We start from the raw sequence: 23,978 nt of genomic DNA, 5'->3' as shown, positions 1-23,978 counted from the left end.
CTATATTGATAGAAGTACATGTATGCTCTGAACCTCTGCATGACTTTGAGTCACTCCTCTCCTTTCTCCTGTACCTATTCTAAAAGTGGAAGAGAAAAACCTCACCATGTAAAGTATCTATACACATAAAAATGAATGAAAAAAACATTTATTAGGTGCCTTCCATGTGCCAAGCACTTGCTAAGCCCCTGGGGATACAAACTGAAAAGTAAGATGTTTCACTTTCCAAAGGAACTTCACTTTTGAATGGGGGAGACAACACCAAAGAGGAGTTTTCAGCTGTATATACACATCATATCACATAACAATTGTTATTCATTATGCATAACTCATGTGAATGCCTACAAATAGGAATGTCTTGATCTGGCTGAAGGTTTTGTCTTCAAATATTTCAGACTCTCTCTCTAGTTTACACTTCTCCTTCGATTAGTCATCAAAATCTGCTTCTTTTTGCTCTTAAAAACCATCCCTTTCTCTCCATTCTCACTGCCCAAACCCCAGTCCAAGCCTACTTACTTCAAGTCTCTGTCTTGGCCTCCCTCTCTCCTCCCAAAGATCCACCCTGCATACTGCTGCCTGACTGATCTTCCTTAAGTGTTACTTTCATCAGTTGACTTCCTGGTTCAAAACCTTTCAATGTATGTGCCTGTGTCTTGTTGCATTATGTCTAAAATTTTGCTGCTTGGTTTTCAACTGAATGTAAGCTCCTTGAAGGTAGGTTTTCCCCCCTTCTATGTATTCCCTAGGAAGTGCAGTATACAAAGCAGGCACTTAATGCTTTCAATTGAACTGAGTTAAATTGAATTGTCTTTCTTTCTTTCTTTCTTTCTTTCTTTCTTTCTTTCTTTCTTTCTTTCTTTCTTTCTTTCTTTCTTTCTTTCTTTCTTTCTTTCTTCTTTCTTTCTTTCTTTCTTTCTTTCTTTCTTCTTTCTTTCTTTCTTTCTTTCTTTCTTTCTTTCTTTCTTTCTTTCTTTCCTTCCTTCCTTCCTTCTTTCTTCTTTCTTTCTTTCTTTCTTTCTTTCTTTCTTTCTTTCTTTCTTTCTTTCTTTCTTTCTTTCTTTCTTTCTTTCTTTCTTTGCCTAAGGTCACATAGCTAGTAAGTGTTAAGTGTTTGAGGCTGAATTTGAACTCAGGTCCTCCTGACTCCAGGGCCGGTGCTTTATCCACTGCGCCACCTAGCTGCCCCCCGGTATTTCTTTCTTTCTTTCTTTCTTTCTTTTTTTTTTAAATTACTTTGTTTTTTTCCCAGGGCAATGGGGGTTAAGTGACTCACCCAGGGTCACGCAGCTAGTAAGTGTCAAGTGTCTGAGGCCAGATTTGAACTCAGGTCCTCCTAAATTCAGGGCCAGTGCTTTATCCACTGTGCCACCTAGCTGCCCCCAAATTTGCTTATTTTTAATTGTATTTAAATAGAATCTGGTCCCCACCCAACATTATTTTGCAGTAATGTCCATTCAATATGCACCCTTTGATCTACTCAAGTCAGTCTCCTCACAGCTCATTATCACACCCTCCCTTATGTTGCTCCCCTAACCTGAAAAGTCCCCCTTTCCTTCTGGGTATCCAAATACTACCAGTTCTTCATGGCTCATCCCCAGTACCATCTCCTTCATGGATCCTCTGACTTACCCAGTCCTTAATCATCTCTGGCTTCCTTCAAGTCCCAATTAATGTCACATCTTTTATATGAAGCCTCTCCCAATCCCTTTAAATTCTCTTTTAATTACTTCCTATTTGTCCTGGGGTAGATAGGTGCACAATGAATAGAACACTAGCCCTGAAGTTGGAAGGACCTGAGTTCAAATCTCACTTCAGACACTTACTAGCTGCGTGACCCTGGGCAAGTCACTTAACCCCAAATGCCTTAAGCATCGAGGGCCATCTCCAGTCATCCTAAGGTATATCTCACCCCTGAACCCAGATGGCTCTGGAGGAGAGAGTGAGGCTGGTGAATTTGCATGACCCTCCCTCACTTAAATTTAATTCAGTGTAAGTCATGATAACACCCCAATGACATGATCTTCTTTAAGAATGAAGGGCAAACAACAACATTTGTTCTGTATAGCTTGTTTATTCATATTTGTTCATCTGTTGTCTCTCCCATTATGGGCAGCTAGATGGCATAGTGGATAGAGCACTGGGTCCTGCAGTCAAGAAAACCTGAATTCAAATCCAGCCTCAGATACATACTAGCTGTATGGCCTTGGATAAGTCACTTAACCCTGTTTGCTTCAGTTTCCTAATCTGGTAAAATGACCTGAAGAAGGAAATAGCAAATCACTCCAGTATCTTTGCCAAGAAAACCCCAAATGGGGTCATGAAAAGTTAGACACAACTGAAATGACCAAACAACAACAACAAAATGTCTCTGCTGTTGGATTTTAAGTTCCTTCAGAGCAAGGCCTGGCTTTTGACTATTTTAGGAGCTTACTAAGTATTAATTGATTATCTTATTCTTTTTGAACATCTTTCAGACTTTTCAGTTATACCACACAATTTAACATTGAATGATAAGGGTTTTTTTGTATTATTTGTTAATTGTATGTTATACTGTTTGTTACTTTCATGTGTATCAGTTATTACCTAAATTAGATAGTAAGCTTCTGTTGCAGGCAGGTCCCATATCCAATATTACTTTTGTACCCCCTCCCAATACCTAACCTAGTGCTATGCATAAGGTAGGAGCTAAATAGAAATTAAATAAACTACAGCAAAGGGCTTATATACCTCAGAGGGCATGTGACTAGTAGCTTCTGGTGAAATGGATACTTTTGGGATGGGAAGCTGGCCAATGCAATAATGTACTCCATTCTAGTGAAACCATGCTAGTTGTCCCTAATTCTAGGAAATTCTAGCTATTAAGAATACTTTCTATGGTATATGATTGTAATGGAATATTCTTGTGCTATAAGAAATGACAAACAGAATGATTTCAGGAAGGCCTGGAAAGACTTTTATGAACTGATGTATAGTGAAATGAGCAAAACCAGGAGAACGTTGTGCACAGTGACAGCAGTATTGTTTGATGAAGAACTGTGATTGACCTAACTACTGTCAACAATACAATGATCCAAGACAATCCCAAGGGACTAATGATGAAGCATCCTATCTGCTTCCAGAGAAAAAACTGATATTGATTGAATATAGACTGAAGCATGTTATTTTTTATTTTATTTCTTTCCCTTTTATTAGTTTTCTTATACAAAATGACTAATATGGTAATATTTTACATAATTGCATATGTATAACCTATATCTGATTGCTTACTGACTCAAGAAGGGGGGAGGGGAGGAAATAGAATTTGGAACTCAAAACTTTAAATAAAAATGTTTATTATAAAAAAAACCCTTCTAATTGATTGGTATCTTAAAGTTACCAAAATGAATATCCTAAGTGCAGAATGTCATCCCACATCATCTCTCTCCTCAGTAAACTCCACTGACTCCTATTGCCTCCAGGATCAAATTTAAAAGCCTCTGTCTGGCATTTAAAGCTCTTCATAACTTGGCCCCTTCCTACATTTTCAGTCTTATACTTTACTCCCCTCCACGTATTCTACGATTCAATAATATTGGCCTCCTTGCCTTTCTCTGGCCGTTCCCCAGGCCTGGAACACTTCCTCTCCTGACCTCTGCCTCCTGGCTTCTCTGGTGTCTCTTTTTAAAGACAACTCAAATTCCATCTACTGCAGGAAGCCTTTCTCAATATTCCCCTCCCTTCTCTCCTCACCACTGCCAGTGCCTTCCTACTGAGATAACTTTCCACCTCATCTGCGGCTATCTTGTACTTAACAGAGTTCTTTGAATGTTGTTTCCCCTATTAGAATGCAAGCTCCTTGAGGGTAGGAATTGGGGGGGGGTTGGCTTTTCTTTGTGTCCCCAGAATTTAGCACAGTGTCCAGCACATAGTAAGCACTTAATAAATGCTTGTTGACTGACTGAGTAATCTGCTGAGCAGAGATGGTCCAGTCCTGACATGAACATATAGAATGCTCTTTTCCCACTAATGTAAACTAAGCTTTCTATTTGTATTTTCTCTCCAACCAAAAAAAAGGTAAAGTTTCTTATGTGCATTAATATTAAATTTTATAACAAACATGTAAACAATATTGACCTTAATCCTTTTCTTTCTCTTACAGCTGGAAGAGAACTTAGAGGACTATATATTTATATTTATATATTGATATTTTGTCTTTTTTATTATATTCTCTGAGTTTTAAATTCTCAATAAGAACAAAATATTAGGGGAGAAGGATTGTATGATTTCATTGGCATAAGGAATTCCCAGATGAGGAAACTCCCTCTACCAATGTAGGTCAATAACTTTTTTCTTTTTCAGTTTAGAGGATTGTCCAAAGTACTGAGGACTTAAATGACTTTCCCAGCCCCCACCATCAGTATCGTTTCAGAGGTGACACTTAAACTTAGGTCTACCTCAGTCCACCAGTGCACCAGTCATTATGTCATGCTAAAGTTAGAAACATCTTAGACTTTTATTTCTTTAATTTAGTATACAGATCCTCCACAAAAATTCTATCATCATGCCTCCTTCTGTTCTGGAGGTGGCCTTGTGTTCTTGAATGCTAGGCAACAATAATGTAAGCTCTGGGCAAATTTAACCAAATTGGAATGGTTTTGAGCATGGGCCTACTTGAAAGGCTGTGCGGATGTCTGTTTGCCTAGGACAAGCCTTGATGGATTTTGAGAAGTTTCCCACCTGGTTGGCCTTAAGGGGATTAATGTTCTGGCTATAGCAATTCTTGAAGGTCATCCATTTAGTTATAGAGGGATTGTAATCAGCATCAATTGCAAAGAGAATCCCAACTGATCACAGATCCTTGAAACATTGGAATCTAAGTGCAAAGTTCAGCCCTTAGAAACAGATTATTAATGAATTATTCCTGAGCATAGTTTGTTGGCAAGCCACCCTTGTCTGTCACACTGCAAAAATGATTGTACCTATTTTAAAAATGGGGAAATCATGATACATAAAGAAAATGCATAAACTCTACATTGGGAGACGAATCCCTCTGAAACACATGTGGCAGGTATACTGTTGGCCAAAAATAATAGGACAAGCCACTATTGTCAAACTTAGAAAAACTACAGCTGAATGAATATATGGTATTTTGGTTTGGACCAAGCTTCTTAACTTTATGTTATTTTTTCTCATATTATTATTTTAGTCATGAAAAACAAACAAATACCTAACACTTTTCAGTCAAGAGCAAAAGAAATTTGTGCTTGGAGAAATTATTTAATCATGTTTAATCAAAATCCTCCGCCTGGCATTAGAAACCTTCGCAGTCTGGCTCCCACCTACCTCTCCAGGCTTATTTGATGTTATTCCCTTCATAACTTTCTCTTCTAGTCAAGCTGGCCCGCTAGCTGTTTGTGACATTCCATCTCCTACCTTTGTGCTTTTCCTTAGATCATAGACCATGATGGTCTAGAAGGTGCTTTCTCCTCACTTCCACCTCAAAGAATCCTCAGATTCTTAAAGACCACCCATTAAGTTATGAAGGGATTGGGATCAGCAACTATATATATATATATATGGGGCTGTTCTACTTTCGTCATTGTATCCTCAATGCCTAACACAGTGTAGAGTGGAACTGAATGTATGAAATAAATGTTTGTTTATATCCAATATCCATGACTCAGATGCCTACCTGCAATGATGGCACTGGTAGTGAAGAACATGTAATTCAATGGTACAACTGTTGTTGTACTGTAGAGCTGCATGGCTTGGTTCAGAAACCTAGAACAGAAGACAGTTATTGACTCCTCGAGCAGATACACTTCGTATTAGCAAGAACTTTAAGGAGTCCGTGGAGTTCAGCCATAACTACAAAGAGAAATACACCAACAGAGCATTCCAAACCAGCGGTCACAGCCTATATGCATTTGATGTATGAGATCAGATGTCAGTTTTTATGGTCTGTTTAAACCAACAACAGTAATAATGAAAAGTAATTAATCATGTTCAGAGGCCACAAGAAGTTTCAGTTGGAAGTATTTCAAGCTAGTATCACATCGGGATAGGCACTGGGATCTGTTAGACATCAGATGCTGGGGAATAGCCGAACTGCCCATTGACATGCCTCACGCCAAGAAGAAGATGGAGAAGTCAAAGACTTGTCTAAGGTTTCAAAAACAATGATCGGTGCTCCAGCTGTAGAGCACATGTGAATAGCTCAGCCTCCCACTGGCTTCAGCCACTAACACAAGTTTCAGTTCTTGCTCTGTTTCTGTGGTACTCAGAGATGCCCTCCTTTAAGGTTTCCAAAGGGTCAAGATTGGGGAGCCCCTCCACTCAGTGGATGGAGCTGGCATTAGAGGGGCCAGCTTTCTACCCAATACACCAGTTTGTCTGTTTCAGGGCAGAAAATTCACATACAGGGAAGAAAAGATTAACAGGGCAGAGAATAGCAAAATATAGGCACTGGCTTTCTAGATGTCTGTGCTCATTAGAAATTCCACATACATTTTAAAAGCTGCCTGCCTCCTCTCAGTCTCTGTCTCTCTGTCTCTCTCTTTTCAGCAAAGAAATGAAAAGCAAGACAACAATGACAAAAGGTTGGGTTTCTCCATATTCCTCCTACAGTTGTTCAATAATCACTTTAGGAAAACATCCCTTGTTTAGAAGGGACATCTCCTGAATGAATAGCTGGGCCAGTGTACAGACTGGAGCAAGGGAATTCTCATTCTCTCTCTCTCTCTCTCTCTCTCTCTCTCTCTCTCTCTCTCTCTCTCTCTCTCTCTCTCTCTCTCTCCTCTTTCTCATTCTGAACATGGTCTGATATTCCCCAGCTGGCATAGGAATTTGCTGATGCTAGACCACTGAGAAGTTATTTTTGTGTGACATTTTTGGGGGAACATAAAACTTCTTTTAAAGACCATATGGCTGATTCAAGAGAGCGTAGCAGGCAGAGGAGTAATCACGCTTTGAAAGGGGGTGGGGGGTGGGGAAATGGATCAAAGCAATCGAGAGAAGGGAAAGAGAAGGGAGGAAGATATGGGAAAGAGAGGGATGGAGGGAGAAAGTAAGAGATTTTAAATGTATAATGCTGCCACTACTAGACACCATGCAATAATCACTTAGTGGCTGACAAGCACAAGGTTAGTTCCAGTAGAAGGCAAAAGTTCTTAGGAAAGGATTTCCCTCCCAGCCAAAATGTCTGGTTTCTTCCATCTCTCAGCAATTAATGAACATGAGCTAAGAGATGAAGGTGAAAGGTTCACGAATTTCCTATATTTAGAATGAAATCCCTGGATGTAGACTTACCCCTGTGATTTATTGCTAATGACAATATATGTAACATGGATATTAATTACAAGTAAGAGAGCATCAGGAAAGTATCAAAGTGCACTTAACTGGATGATGTAGCACTTTAAAAATCACAAGACATTAAGGTTCTGTTTAGAGAGAGCGAGAGAAAAGCCCCTCCTGATGAGATGAGAATGACAAAGTACGACAGAATGGCAGCCCGTGAGCTCGACGAACATGGAAAGGGGCTGGCTATACCTCACTTTAATCATCATGTGTCGTCAACACACAGCAATGCTCAGAGCAACAGAGAAGAATACTGAAAGATTAGTAGGGATGTAGGAGCTGACTTACTTGACCTGGAAAATACAAGATGCCATCATGATGATGGACATGATATAGAAGATGGGGTAAGTTAGTTGCAATTTCCCCTTCGCAGAGAGTATGATCATGCTTGAGACTGCCTTCACTGAAATTACAGTCAAGGAGGCTAAAAAAAAAAGAAAAGAAAAACAAAATATTTTATTTATTGGTTATCATCATTATAAACAACCATCTCCACTCTCCCATAGCCAATCAATTTTCAAATCCTGTCATTTCTATCTCTGTGACATTTCTTACATACATCCCCTTTTCTCTTCTGATACTGAAATTGTCACCATGTTGGTACAGGTTTTCATCTTGTCTCAAGTCTCTCCCCACTCCAATCCATTCTCCACTTAGTTGTTAAATTGATCTTCTTAAAGCGAAGGCATGACCATGTTGCCCCTTCCCCCATTCAAAAAATTCCAGTGACTCCTATCAACTCCAGGAGCAAATAGAAAAACCCTCTATTTGGCTTTTAAACCTCTTTATAAACTGGCACCTTCCTAACTTTCCAGTTTGCTTATTTGACTCCCCTCCACATACAATCAATTGACTTTGGCCTCCTCAATGTTCCTCACACCTGACACTTTATTTCCCAATTCTGAGTATTTTTACTGGCTTTCACTCTTCATTTCTCTTTCTGGCTTACCTGGCTTCCTTCAAGTCTCAGCCAAAGTTTCATTTTCTGTAAGAAGCCTTTCCCAGTCTTCCTTGATCTTAGTGCTTTCCCTCTGGGACTACCCCCAATTTATCCTATGTATGTATGTATGTATCTCTCTATCTACCTGCCTACCTTTCCATCCTTCCATCCATCCATTCATCCATCCATCCATCCATTCATCCATCCATCCATCCATCCATCCATCCATCCATCCATCCATCCATCCATCCATCCATCCATCCACCTTTCTTTCTTTTTCTTTCTCTTTCTTTCCTTTCTTCTTTCTTTCTTTCTTTCTTTCTTTCTTTCTTTCTTTCTTTCTTTCTTTCTTTCTTTCTTTCTTTCTTTCTTTCTTTCTTTCTTTCTTTCTTTTTCTTTCATCTCTTGTTCACATATGGTTGTTTGCATGTTGTCTCCCCCATTGGATTGTGAGCCCCTTGAGAAGAGGGATGATTTTTGCCTTCTTTTCTTTGTATGCTTTGTGCTTAGCTTAGCACAATGCTAGGCACATAGTAAGCATTATGTAAATAAACATGTAAATGAAAATAAGTGTCAAAGTAAATAAATGTTATCGTTAATTACTGTATGCCAGGCACTGTGCTAAGCACTTCATAAATGTTATCACATTTTGATCCTCACCACAACCCCTAGAGGTAGGTGATATTATTTATAGTTGAGGAAACTGAGGCAAATTCAGTGACTAACCTGGAAGAAAGAGTATGTGAAGGTGAGCAACACACAACAGTCCTGGAGAGATGTGCTGAAGTCAAATCCTGAAGGACTTTAAATGCCCACCAGAGGCCAGGGAGAGGCATGGCCAGTCCTGTGCTTGTGGCAGCTGTGTGGAGGATGGATGGGAGACCTAAGACAATAGAGGTGGGGAGATCTGTCTTGCCTTTCTTTGTGTCCTGAATGCTCAGTGCAGTCCGAGGTACATAGTGGGCAGTGCTTACTGACTGACTGACCAGTTATGAGCTTATTGAAACAGTCTGGGCAAGAGGGGATGAGGGCTTGATCCATGGTGGTGGCTGTGTGAGAGAAGGGGACAGCTGGAGAGATGTAGGGAATGAATCAATAACCATTCAATTTATCAATCCATCAACAAGCATTTATCAAGCACTTCCTATGTTCCAGGAATTTCTTTAAGCTCGGGAGATACAGAGAAAGGCCAAGTACAAAACCAGTCCTAGTCCTTACATAGGGGCAAAGCATGTAAATGAACAGAATGCATACAAGACACAGAGAGAGTAGAAGGAAAGTGCCTTGAGAAGGCAACGCTCCAGGTGGTATAGGGACGGGGCAAGGCTTCCTGCAGCAGACAGCATTTGAGCTGACCACAAGAGATGAAGCAGATAGAAGAGTGAATGTTCTCCACAGAAATGGGAAAGTGAGGAAGGGTGGAGGGTTTGGGGTGGCTGAGAGTGGGGGAGGAAGACAATGAGTGATGTTTCAGGCATGTTGGGTTCACAGTGCTGACATTCTAACGACAAAATTATTTTAAAATATTTTTTTAGGGCTTTGATCAGATAAAATGGTTGTTAACCTTTGTACCAGGACTAAGTTGGAGGGATGCTGAAGTAACCAATGAGGAACCCAGTGGAGGTTGCGTGATTGTTGTGATTAAAAAAAAAATCCACGGACAACATGCTAATTTACCAGACTGGATGATGAAAGACCAACACTGAAGCTATAATTACGAGAAGATGGGGAAGGAGAAAAACAATGAAAGAAGGGGATGAGAAAAGTAGGGTTGTCCAAGTGAAATTAATGAGCAAATAGCCACCAGCCTACACTGCAAAACTGAACAGCGAAACAAATAAGATGAGTGGAGAAATGACTGAAAGCCAGCTATGTGCTTCTGAATCTGCCAACCATCACAGTAAGTTCACATCCAATGGTAGGCCAGAAATCTCTGGCTTAAGGGAGTGGGAAGAGGGGCTCGAGAAGAAAGCTAGTCATTCTTGCAACAGGCTGTCTCCATTTTAGTGATGCCTCCTCCTGCCCTGGCCCTTCTCAAGAACCCCCTAAATTTGCCATTTTCTTTGTTAGAAACCTTTCTGTTGACTAAGCTACAGAGGCGGGGAACCAATCAGAAGCGATTGAAAACTTGATCTCCCCCCATGAATCTCTTGGTCCTCTCTGATACCCAGGAATACCCTCCTATGTGGAATAGTCCAGGTGGGCCAAGGGTGACCAAGAGCATGGCATAAGCTAATGGCCAGGGTAAGATGGCACCTCTCTCTATATAAAATTCATTACATATAGGTGTACTTATATGTATAATATATATATATATATATATATACACACACACACACACACATACACCCTGAAGCCATATATACACACATGCATACACATATGTATACACACACACACCCTGAAGCCATATATACATACACGCACACATACATGTATATATATGTATATATATATGTATATATGTATTCATTCATCTCCATCAATGAGAAGAGTGTCCCATACCAATGGGTTTTGGGACAGAGTTTAATAGCAATGAGCTCTAAGATTGGGTTTATATTCACATACACATACATACATACATACATAAACACACATATGTATGTATGTACATATGTATGAATATATACCCTATCCCATATATATGTGTATATATATAAAACTCATTTATAAATTTCTTGCTTCATATACAAATCTATCTTCTTTCATGCATCTTGCTTCATTCACACAGCTCATACATAAAAGGCCATACACATGTTTTACTTGTAGAGAATTATTTACATGTTACCTTTCCAATGAGAGCCATTTTATCTTTCTTTGTATCCCCAGACCTCAGAGTCATTTAAACATTTCTAAATTGTGAATTAAACCAGCACTTAGCAGAGCGCCTGGCACAGGGTAGCTGCTCAATAAATACTTATTGGGGGCAGCTGGATGGCGCAGTGGTTAAAGCGCTGGCCCTGGATTCGGGAGGACCTGAGTTCAAATCCGGCCTCAGACACTTGAAACTTACTAGCTGTGTGACCCTGGGCAAGTCACTTAAGCCCCATTGCCCCTCCAAAAATAAAAAAAAAAACCCAAAAACAAAATAAATACTTATTGTCTAAGTTCCCCAAAGGCAGCTGCAACAGATTGTCATCTGTCTTGCTGGTAAATGCCAGGATGTGAAAATATCCCTAGATAACCGTGGCTAAATGAAACTGGCCCATTTCAGGCATCTAAGTAAGTAAATCCCTGTGCTAGATCAGTAATGGCCCTCTGTCTTCTGTGCTAACAAGAGAAGGGCCTCTCTCCCTGGGAACAAATATTTCATAAGTTCCAAACATTAATGGAGATGAGAAAGAAATGACTAGTCAAGCATGACAAATCTTATATCAATATTTAATATTAAAGTGAGGGAGCTCTTCCTGCTACAGTGTGTCATTGAAGGAAAGCAGAAGATTTTTTTTTTCCTTTTCTTTTTGATCTTAGGCCCTGAAAAGTTCCTGTGGCAAATAATAGCTCCTGATGACAATTTGGCCATCACCCACAGTGAGTTTTTTTTTTAAGTTTTTTTTATTGGGATTTGAACTTTTAATTATAAATCAAAGGGACCGGAGAGAAGAAATTACTGCCTCCATGATAGTTTTTGACTGAGTTAGAAACCAGGCTGCCTCTGTTCCACAGTGTGCCACAATTTTACTTTTCTTCTGCTTCTGAAAAGATAATTATTTCTCACTTTACATGAAAAGGAAGCAGAGGGAGAAGAGCTTTGTCCTACCCACTCAGAAGAACTCATACATTTCCTTTCCCAAAGCACTGACAAAGCCAGTTTTCTAACCCCTTCTACATAGATGGGTACAATGATCCACATATGAATTAGGTCAGTTCTCTGAAAGATAAATCCTCATACGTAAGGGGAAAATGACAGCATTTTGTTCTAGCAACTTCCAGATTGCGTTTTTGTCTTTTTTATTCAGGGCTAGAAGGGGACCTTTCATGTTAATGGTCACTCAGTTCAACCCCCTTCATTTTGCAGATGGGAAAACCGAAACCCAGAACCATATTGATTTGCCTAGGGTCACACAGCTAATAAGTGTCCAAGGCAGGACAATTTCATGTAACTAAATTTGTCTATTTTCTCTTCTATAATTGCCTCCATTCTTTGTTTGGCTAAAAAATCCATTCCCTCTCCAGAGCTGTGAAAGATATACGATATGCTTCTCTCTCTCTTTTTTATGGTATGATCTTTAATATTCAGGTCACGTTTCCATTTTGAATTTATTGTAGAATATGCTATAAGATATTTGTCTAGGCCTAAATTCTGCCAGAATGTTTTCCAGTTTTCTTAGTATTTTTTTTTTTTTATCAAATGAGTCCCTTCCTAGGTAATTTATGTATTTAGGTTTATTGAACACTGGAGTTATTGAGTTCAATTATTTCAGATTCTTCCATGTCTTGTCTGCACTGTTGATCTACTCTTCTCTTTTTAAACTAGTACCAAATGGTTTTGATGATTACTGCTTTAGAATATCTTTGAGGTCTGGAAGTGCTATCCCTCCTACATTCCTACCTTTTTTCATTATTTCTCTTGATATGCTAGGGCTTTTGTTCCTCTAATCATTTACCATTATCTCCCTCCTACTTTCTGTAGTTACAGCAACTGAGCTGGTGGGGAGGACGACCAAATCCACTCCACCCCCAGGAAAATGTAAACTCCTTGGGGGAAATATGGTTTTATTTTTGTCTTTGTAATTTCTGAATCTTACATAGTACCCTGTGCATGGCAAATCTTTAATAAATATTTGGTAAATTTTTCTCACTAACACTCAACAGTGGCAATCATAATTTTATGCAGCCTTATTTTCCCCTCAGCTGCAGTAGAACACATTCCCCCCCACTTTGAATCCCCCCTTCCAAACACACACACACACACACACACACACACACACACACACTCACACAATTAACTCAAAACTGTTCTTGGCATTAGTCTCTCCACATTATTCTCTGGCCTCAGGCCTTCAAAACAATTTGGCATTAAAAAGATATTTTAGATACTATTCTCACTTGCCAGTGACTTTACTCAATCTCATTAGATTTTAGAGTATCTGAGTTAGTGAGAAAGCTATCTTTTCTTGGTCTTTTTAGAATTTTTTACCAGATAAAAAGCCCCTGCTTCTCATTCTCTGTACCCACCTTTACCTCATCTCAAAGCAGAAGAGTGGTTATCATAGTTTTTACCCAATTAATTATAACAACAACAACAATAATAATAATAATAATTGCTGGCACTTATATCATGCTTGAAAAGCACTTTATAAATATTACCTCATTTGACCCTCATAACAATCCTGGGAAGTAGGTACTATTATTATTCCTACTTTACAGTTGAGGAAACTGAGGCAGACAGAGGTTAAGTGACTCTGTCCAAGGTCACAAAGCTATTGTGTGGTTGAGGTTGTGTTTGAACTCAGGTCTTTCTTGATTTAAGTCCAACACTCTATCCATTTCACTACCAAGCAGGTTTTTCATCTTTGCAGTTTTTTCTTTTGGGAAGCAAATTGTTCTAATTTTTTTTTCTTTCTCTCCTTCTTGTTCACCAGCTTATCTGGGTATAGCTTAGCTGAATAAAATTCTACTCCCTTGTTTCCATAGCAACCAACACAAATAGGAGACAATAACTGGGCTCTTGATCTTAAGGGCTGCTATCTGTTCAAGGTCCCAATAGGCTTGTTGTGGTTGAGTTGTTTTTTAGTCACTTCCCATTCTCCCAGTTTGGGGTTTTCTTAGCAAAGATTTTGGAGAGATTTGCCATTTCCTTCTCTAGCTCATTTTACACATGAAGAAACTGTGGCAAACAGGGTTAAGTGACTTGCCCAGGGTCACCCAGCTAGTGTCTGAGGTCAAATTTGAATTCAGGTCCTCCTGACTCCAGGGCCAGTGCTCTATCCACTGTGCCACATAGCTGCTCCCTTTTATGACAAGCATGCTAAATGCTTGGAATTCAGGCACAGAAAATATTATTTCCTTCCTCTAAGGAGTCTACATTTTCACAAGGGGATATAACACATGATGGGAAGAGGTAGGAAGGGAAAGGGAAAGGGAAAGGAACAAGCACTTATTAAGTCCCCACTAAGTGCCAGGGACTGTGCTAAGTTAAACACTTTATTCACAGGGATGAAATCCTTATGTATATTGTTATGGTTCTGATTGTTTCTTTCAGTATCAGTTCTGGTCAATCTCCCCATGTTTATCTGAATTCTTCATATTCGTTATTTCTTACCATCACAATACTATTGTGTCACATTCCTGTGCCACAATCTGTTTTGCCATTCTGTCATAAACATGTATTAAGTGACTACTATGTACCAAACACTGTGGTAGGCACCAGTGATACAAATCTGAAAAATGAAACAATCCCTAATTTAAAGGAGCTTCCAGTTGATGGACACTTTTAAAATATATTTGCTATCACAAAAAGTGCTGCTATAAATATTCTAGTATACAGGAGCCTTTATTTCTATTTGACATTTTTGTTGCCCACTAATGGGATTGTGGGGTTCTTTCTACAACTTCAAACCTTTATCAAGAATGGTTTGAACTAATTAATAGCTCCTTTCATGTTGTAGCTAACTTTTCTTGCCTTGTAAAGTTTCAACTAAGATCATCAAATTGCTATTATAAGAAGAAATGGCATCTTTTTTTTTTGGCGAGGCAATGAGAGTTAAGTGACTTGCCCAGGGTCACACAGCTAGTAAGTGTCAAGTGTCTGAGGTCAGATTTGAATTCAGGTCCTCCTGAATCCTGGGCTGGTTCTTTATCCACTAAAAAAAAAAAAAGTGTCTCTGAGGAGGTACTTCTTTGGCAATGTTTTGTTTGTTTGTTTTTGTTTTTGTTTTTGGTGGGGCAATGAGGGCCTAGGGTCACACAGATAGTAAGCATCAAGTGTCTGTGGACAGATTGAACTCAGGTCCTCCTGAATCCAGGGCCAGTGCTTTATCCACTGTGCCACCTAACTGCCTCCACAGAAATGGTATCTTTTAAAAAAGATTTAGTTGTACTTTAAAAAAAAGCAAAAGACTACAAATTACCCAAATAAAATCAGAAATAACATACAAAGAGAAATACTAAAATCTTTATAAAAGTAAAGTTATCAGTTACAGTAATAGGTGAACTTTAGAATTATCTTAAAACAGTGAAAAATGAAATGGTTTGAAACATTGTAGCATGGCTGAGAATTTTCCTTAAGGCATATCTTAGAAAAAATATATCAATAAAACCTAATATGTGACTTCACAGTATGGGTGGAAGACAGAGTAAGAAAATGAATGGAAAAGTTCTTACCCAGAAGTGCCACAAGTGTCAACAAAATGACAATGTGTTTCATATCCTTTCTTTTATAGAAATACAGCAGGATGCAGAATATTAATATTTCTAAGATCTGGAAATGAAAGGGAAAGGTTAAGCCATTCAAGAATAAAATGTGTGCTTCACTCAAAGTCTTTAAAATGTCACATCTCTCTTTTTGGTTGTGTAACACTTGTCACCTCCCCCTACTTCAGTCCAAAGTGAAAACGATTGATTTATTGAGGATCTTTTCGAACTCAGAGAAAAATTAACTTGATCTCTAGTAAACCAAACTATTAAATAACTATTACCATACGTTTTTTCACCTTTGTGAAATGTTTCTCTCTTCATTTGTATTTTTTTTTTACTTGAAAATTTTCCCCCCCGCCCTCCATTTATAGGCCTTTAAAAAATGAAAACAACTTATTTCATTCTTTGGGGTGTAGGGGGAAAGAGATGCTAACCCTGGGGGGCGGGAAATCATCAAGCTTAAGGCACATTGGATAGAGTGATCAAGGTTTAAATGCTTAAAAAAATAGACCGAACTCAAAGGGATCCTAGGATTGTAGAGTTTCCATTAGAAGCAACTTTATGGCTCATCCAATCCACGACCTGTTCTGTGTCATAGATTCTTGGCAGTCTTGTGAAGTCTGTGGATCCTTTCTCAGAATACTGCTTTTCAATAATTGATGGAAATGCTAAGTTTCACTTAGAGGTTAGTGAATTTCTTCCTATCCATGAAATCTATGACCTCAGGTTAAAAATCTCTGACCTAGTCCAACCTTCTCATTTTATAAAATGAGAAATGGAGGCCCAGAAAGGTCACACAAATCACTTGTCCAAATGGCAGTGCCAGGATTTGAACCTAGGTCTTTTGACTCCAAATCTAGCTCTCTTTGGATTAGATGTCTAAGCCACCTAATAGAAATGATCATATACTTGGTTTAAAAAAAAAGCTATTGAAGATAGGTACTTGAAACCAGCAATATTTTTCACCTTAGTGTTGTTCTTTTTCTTAGGTTCAACCTAAACCATTCTGATTTAACTTGTTTCTTTCCTTTTGCTTGGTTATTCATGGGCGTGGAAAACAATAGGTCAATCTTTCTCATTCAAAACCTTTTATGTGGGGGCAGCTAGGTGGCAAAAGCACGGGTCCTGGATTCAGGAGGACCTGAGTTCAAATCCAGCCTCAGACACTTGACGTTTACTAGCTGTGTGACCCTGAGCACGTCACTTAACCCTCGTTGCTCCACAAAAACCAAACCAAACCAAAACAAACAACAACAACAAAAAACCCTTTTATGTGAGTATGGGATGTTGAAGAGAGCTATCAGATTATGTTTGAATCTTCCCCTTCTTCCAACCCAATGGCCCCAACTCATTTCACTTTTCCTTATAAGGCTTACTTTGTAATCCTTTAATTTAATGTAACAGAGCAGAGCAACAGGAAACCATTAGTTAACCTCCTACCCCTTTGCCTTTTTAGCTCACGCTGTCATGAAAACATTAGGTGTCCCCATCTCCCTATAGCTCATAAATCATTGATTCAGAGCTCCTCTGAACTCGTGTCCTCATTTTCCATAATATACTGGTGTTCCACTTCTTCAACACAGAGGCTGCAAACAAGCATCACTCAGGCACCAGCCCCACAGGACAGTCGCAGACTTCAGTCATGGACCATTGCATACGGTTCTGAAACCGCCTCTCTTTACAACTTCACTCAGGGGTGACAGTTGAGTGAATCTGGCATGTAGATTAGTGAGTCCTTCCTGTCGTGGACTTTTTTTTTCTGGAGGGTAGTTGTTATCAACTTTCCATACATCACTTGTCCTGCTGTGTCCCCACTGTGATTTCATATAAATAAAACATGAGTTCCTACGGTTTGAAGAATTATACAAGTTGCCTATGAATACTGGAACTTGGCTAAACAGTGCATTATAAGACATGAAGTCATAACTCTCAGCAAAAAGGTTTCTGGAAGCAGTTGACTAGGCATGACTAGTAATGCCAATGGGTCTCCCTCACAACCCCCACTGCCAAGGATGAGATTTTTTTCTTTAAAAATGTCAATATCAAAAAAAAAAAAAAAAAGTCAATATCAGAGAGGCAGTAAATTCTGTAGTTTCTAAGGACAGGAAAATTTTTTTGTTGTTTTTTTGTTTTTGTTTTGTTTTGTTTTGTTTTTTGCAGGCAATGGGGGTTGTGACTTGCCCAGGGTCACACAGCTAGTAAGTGTCAAGTGTCTGAGGCCGGATTTGAACTCAGGTACTCCTGAATTCAGGGCTGGTGCTTTAACCACTGCGCCATCTAGCTGCCCCCAAAGCCTTTTGTTTTGTTTTGTTTTTGCAGAGAAATGAAGGTTAAGTGACTTTCCCAGGGTCATACAGCTAGTAAGTGTCAAGTGTCTGAGGCCGGATTTGAACTCTGGTCCTCCTGAATCCAGGGCCAGTGCGTCATCCACTGAGCCATCTAGCTGCCCCCAGGAAAAAATTTTTTAAAAATCATATGATGGATTGCTGTGCTCTATCTTAGAAATCTGAAAGAAAAACAAGTAATTATAACAACCGCTATCAGCATTTACTAAAGGTCTATTGTAAGGAACTGAGCAAGGTGCTAGTGAGGTAAGATTAGCTATCAAAGACCTTGCTCTTCAGTAAGCCTACACTCAAAGATTCTATTTCTTCTCAAAGTCTTTGATGCTCTATTTGGATGTAGTTTCTCAGTCCAATGGACATACAGAATGCATAGTTTCTTCCTAAGGTTCAAATCTGGATCATAGCCCACCTATTAGAAGTTCCTACTCTAAAGTAAGACTTCTGGTTGTTCTACCACCCTTTACATATTCTATGTTGCATCCAAGTTGGACTAGTCACCACTTCCTATACACATTCTATGCTTTCCCCTTCCTCTTTGTCTTTGGTCATATTATTCCTTGGAAAGTTATCCTCCTCCCTTTGCTCCTACTGCCTACTGAAGTCCTACTTTAAAGTCCAGATTTTCTCTCCCTCCTGTCTCTGTTTCTGTCTCTCTTCTCCTCTCTTCTTGTCTCCTCTAGTTTCCTCTGTCTGTCTGTCTCTTCTCTTGTCTCCTCTCCTTTTCTTTGTCTTTCTCCTGTCTGTCTGTCTGTCTGAGGTTGTCTTTCACTCTTTCCTCGACCTTCCTCTTGTATACGCATATATGTGTATAAATGTGTATATATATATATATGTGTGTGTGTATATTTATCTGTACACTTACACATATCTGTACACATACACATACATATACATCTATATATCTATATACCTATATCTATACCCATAGCTATATCCATACACACATATAAATTTTCAGTAAATTCCCACAAAATATCTCCATTCAAATGATAAGAAACACAAATGTTTAACCAGCATTATGGAATTTAGATTTATGAAAAAAAAAAAGAAGGGAGTATGGATGAAAAGGAATGATGAGATACTGAGGCTGCTGAGAAATTAACTGCCTTGGCATCAATCAATGTTACAATATTTGAGTTCCTCTGCATGCTATACAAACTCTCTAACTTGGCATTTAAGGCTCCTCACAGTCTGGCTCCAACTTACCTTTCCTGGCTTATTGCACATACCTCCCTTTCATACACTCTGTGTTCCAGTCAATGTAGAATACTTGCTGTTGCTTAAAACTGGCATTCCATTTCCTGTCTATTATTGTTGTTGTTATTATTAGTTATTGTTTTTATTAATTCTATATTCCAAATGAGAATATTTGCTGTTTCTAGACATTGGCATTCTTTCTCCTGTCCATTATTATTATTATTGCTATTATTGGCTCTTATTATTATTTATGCTGTCTATATACCACACCAGAATACTTACTGTTTCTAGGAATTGGCATTCCATCGCCTGTCTATTATTATTATTATTATTGTTAGCTATTGTTATTATTTATACATTCTATTTTCCAAACTAGAATACTTGCTATTTCTTGAACTTGGCTTTCCATCTCCTGTCTAGTATTATTATTGTTATTATTAGCTATTGTTATTTATGAATTTTATATTCTAAATGAGAATATTTGTTGTTTTTAGAAATTGGCATTCTATCTCCTATCTATTATTGTTATTATTAGCTATTATTATTATTTATGCAATCTATATTCCAAACTAGAATATCTGCTGATTCTAGAAATTGGCATTCCATCTCGTGTCTATTATTAGAATTTTTATTATTATTATTAGCTATCATTATTATTCTTTGCATACTTTATATTCCACTCAAATAGAATACTTGCTATTCCTTGAATCTGGCATGCCATATCCCACCTCTGTGTCTTTGCCCAGGCTGTACTCCTTACCTGGAATGCATTCTGTCCTCACCTCTGCCTCTCAGAATACCTAGCTTTCTTCATGGCTGTTCAGCTTACATGCCACCTCTTAAGAGTTTTTTCTGGTTGCCCTAGTTGTTGGTGATCTCCCCCTTTTCAAATTAACTTGTATTCCCTTCTCGGTCTTCCATGTGAATTCCCTGAATCAGGGATAGTTTTTCTCTCTCTATCCTTCCTTCCTTCCTTCCTTCCTTCCTTCCTTCCTTCCTTCCTTCCTTCCTTCCTTCCTTCCTTCCTTCCTTCCTTCCTTCCTTCCTTCCTTCCTTCCTTCCTTCCTTCCTTCCTTCCTTCCTTCCCTCCTTCCTTCTTTCCTTCCCTCCTTCCTTCCTTCCCCCCTCCTCTCTCTTTCCCTCCTTTCCCCCCTTTCCCTAGTACTTGTTTTGGACATGAATACTTGGCACCTAGCATAATGTCTTGTGCTTAGTAGGTGCTTAATATTTGTTGAATGAATATTCACTCAGTCTGAATATAAAGCAAAGATCCATAACATTCTTTTGCAGAAAGAAAGCAATTTTAGTGAACTTTAAAAATAGCAATTTGTTAGAGTCAGATGACATTGGTTAACTGCAAAACAACAAAAATGGCAATTTACTTTAAATGCTCCAAGATGAAGTTACTGGTATCTTCCCCTGAGTTTTCTATTTCTGATAAAGGCAATCTATTGACTCAATGTCTTGGGTTCAAAACCTTGGAGTTATCTGTGACTCTTTCCTCTCCCTCATTACTTTTATTTAAAAGACCACATACAAATTTAGAGCTGGAAGGGACCTTAGAAATCATTTAGTCCAGTTCTTCAATTTATAGTTGGGGTAACTGAGTCCCAGAGAGGTTAAGTGACTTTCACGCCATCACAGAGGTAAGAAATATCATAGGATCCCAGGCCCTCTGCCTCCAAATACAGTATTCTATGCACTATACCACCTATCAAGTCCAGTCAATTCTACCTTAGTGATAAATCTCATATTTTCCCCTTTCTTTCTATTTTTGAGGTGCTCACTATAAATGGCTAGAACAATTGAAATAGCCTCCTAAGAAATTATCTCTTCTTCCCCTTTGGCCAGTTTGACTCCCTTATACATAGAACTGTTCTCTGCTCAAGAATCTTAAATGGCTCCCTATTACTTTGATACTGAACTAGAGTTCAGTGTCCTTCACCAAGAAGTCAAGCATATTCACAATTTGATACTACCCTACCTTTCTAACTCTGTCCCGAAGTACTATTCCATGCCAAGGCCAAACTGGGACTATCTGCCATTGCATATGTGTGTGTGTGTATGTATAGGTGTGTATACACCTATACATGTATACACATTTATGTACACACAAATATACATATATACAAATAAAATATACATACATAATGCTTTCCTTTTCTTCCTTTCCTTCTCTGATGATTCCTTGGAATAACTTCCTGTCCCACATCCTTTTAAAGCCCAGCTGAAAAGCCTTTTCTAATATGACCAGTTACTAATGACCTTTGTCTACTTTGCCAGGTTTCACAGAAAATTTTGCACTCACTAATTTACTTCTAATTCATTATAATTGTCTGTGTATGGATCATATCCTTTACTTAATTGTAAGCTCCCTGAAGTCAGGGCCCATGTGTCACGGGAGATAATCAGGGAAAGTCCAGATTTGCTGGCCTGAGGCACCTCTCATAGGGCTAGACATAGACTTTGATACTTTTAAGCAAATCAAAGATATGCTTAATTACTCTCCATTCCACTACTAATATGTAAGACAAATCTCTTTATCTCTACCAGGACCTAGAACTGATGCTATATGAACATTAATAAATGTTTAATTTATTAAATTGTTGTTGTTCAGTCATTTCAGTTGTGTCCAACTCTTTGTGACCCTGTTTGGGGTTTTCTTGGCAAAGGTACTGGAGTGGTTTGCCATTTTTCTTCTCCAGCTCATTTTACAGATGAGGATACAGAGGCAAACAGGGTTAAGTCATTTGCCCAGGGTAATACAGCTAGTAAGTATCTGAAGTAGGATTTGAACCTAGCTTTTCCTGACTCCAGAGCCTGATGCTTTATCCACTATGCCATCTAGCTGTCCCAATTTATTAAATGATCCTTAATAAATGTTTAATGAATGAACTTTTTTGCCATCTTGCTTATATTTGCATCATCCCATTTTCTCTGCCCCCTTCTTCCCCCCCGCCCAAATAAGCAGAATCATAGGAGTCTAGGTGTTATAGACTGTATGTGGAGTCAGGAAGACCTGTGTTCAAATTCTGCTTCGGATACTTCCTAGCTGTGTGAACTTGAGAAAATCACTTAACTTCCCTGTGTTAAAAACTGGTTTCCTCAACTGTAAACTGACAGGGGAAATTGAAGGCATGCTCACCAGTTGGGGAATGGTTAAATAAGCTGTAGTATATGATTGTGATGGAATATTAATGTGCTATAAGAAATGACAAGCAGGATGATTTCAGAAAAACCTAGGAAGACTTGTATGAAATTAGCAGAACCAGGAGAACATTTTGCCCAGTGACAGCAATATCATTCAGTGAAGAACTGTGAATGATTTAGCTGTTCTCATCAATACAATGATCTAAGACAATCCCAAAGGACTAATGATGAACCATACTCTCCACCTCCAGAGAAAGAACTGATATTGACTGAACACAGACTGCAGTATGCACTTTTTTACTTTATTTCTTTCATTTTTTTCCTTTTATTTGAGTCTTCTTATATGGAAATGTTTTGTATAATTGAATATGTATAACTTATTTCTGACTGCTTGTTGACTCAGGGAGGGGAGAGGGGAGGAAGGGAGGAATAGATTTTGGAACTCAAAACTCTAAATAAAAATGTTTATTAAGATTCGGGAAAAAAACTGCAAGCAATTGAGTTTGATGATCTCTAAGGTCCCTTCCAGCTCTAAATCTATGATCCTATGAGATACATGGGGTGCCCAGGTAGCCTAAGCTATTGGAGAGAGAACCATCCATTTTCTGTCTGGTCTTTAAAATGTCTAGAGAAGACATTCCTAAGTCCTTTCTTGTTAAACCATTTCAGTATCTTGCAACCTTAGTAAATGAAGTTCATTTCAGTGCCCAGTCCCAAGTTCTCCTCTGGCAATTTAACATGTCCTTAGTTCCTAGCCATTACTTATATATTGGATAGTGGAACTTTAATAGATCCTCTGAGAAAAAAAAGTAAGAAACAAACATTTTTCACAATATGAAGAAGTCAACTAGCATAGACAGGTAAAAGAATGATAACAACAATAACAACAACATTTAAATAGTGCTTTAAAGTTTACAAAGCACTTACGAATACTGTCTCATTTTGAAAAGAGCTCATCCCTCCGTCAATACAGAGAGGTGAGCTTCTCCAAATTTGCTGGCTGGCCCGTAGAGGCAATCACGGAGTCTGTTCCTTTTCCAGTAGAATTTGCACTTGTACCTTTCAAGACCTCAGAATGCCCCTCTATGTCACTTACTACAAGATGGTAGAGGTGGGGTTTTTTTTGTCTTTACTGAATGTACTGTAATAACACTTGAGTGTTATCTGCCTTGGAGGCAGATAGACATGGGGTCAGGTACTGCTTCTTACCCATACTAGCCAGGTGACCCTGGACACAACACAACTTGTTGGGAGAGCTGGTCCAAAATGGTTTTTACTGATTTTGAAAAATCTAAGGTAAATGTAATCTAATCTTCAACAGGCTTATCATAGAATATGAAAGAAGACTTGAGATTTTACTGAGTAAAAAAAAAAAGACATTTTCTTTCTCCTTTTTTTTTTTACTGAGCCAGCAGTAGTTATGTGTCCAAGATCTTTAAATAGTTGAAGAAAAAACATGTTGAATTTCAATTCCAACTCAACTTAAACCTTAGAGATGAAGAAATCAGATGCAATTACAAAATTGTTTTCATCACCATATAGTATAGCATAAATAGGTAGGCGGTAGTTTGGTACAGTGGGCAGCTAGATGGTGCAGTGAATAGAGTGAAAGCCTGGAGTCAGGAAGATCTAAGTTCAAATCTAGCCTCTGA

General features: G+C 38.6%; 1 protein-coding gene across 1 annotated transcript in view; it reads right to left on the bottom strand.

Annotated features, from left to right (window-relative positions):
- NIPAL2 (NIPA like domain containing 2) overlaps positions 1-23,978 on the bottom strand; it is a 140,566-nt gene that overhangs the window by 9,200 nt on the left and 107,388 nt on the right. Inside the window, exons 6-8 of the mRNA XM_043979182.1 lie at positions 15,602-15,698; positions 7,624-7,759; positions 5,672-5,760 (exon numbers count right to left, since the gene is read on the bottom strand). Of these exons, the coding sequence (XP_043835117.1) occupies positions 5,672-5,760; positions 7,624-7,759; positions 15,602-15,698 (322 nt within the window). The remainder of the gene's footprint in view (positions 1-5,671; positions 5,761-7,623; positions 7,760-15,601; positions 15,699-23,978) is intronic.

Source organism: Dromiciops gliroides, chromosome 1 (assembly GCF_019393635.1).
Source record: "Dromiciops gliroides isolate mDroGli1 chromosome 1, mDroGli1.pri, whole genome shotgun sequence".
Taxonomy (NCBI): domain Eukaryota; kingdom Metazoa; phylum Chordata; class Mammalia; order Microbiotheria; family Microbiotheriidae; genus Dromiciops; species Dromiciops gliroides.
Note: the sequence above shows the minus strand (reverse complement) of the source record. Positions and strands in the feature narration are given on the sequence as shown.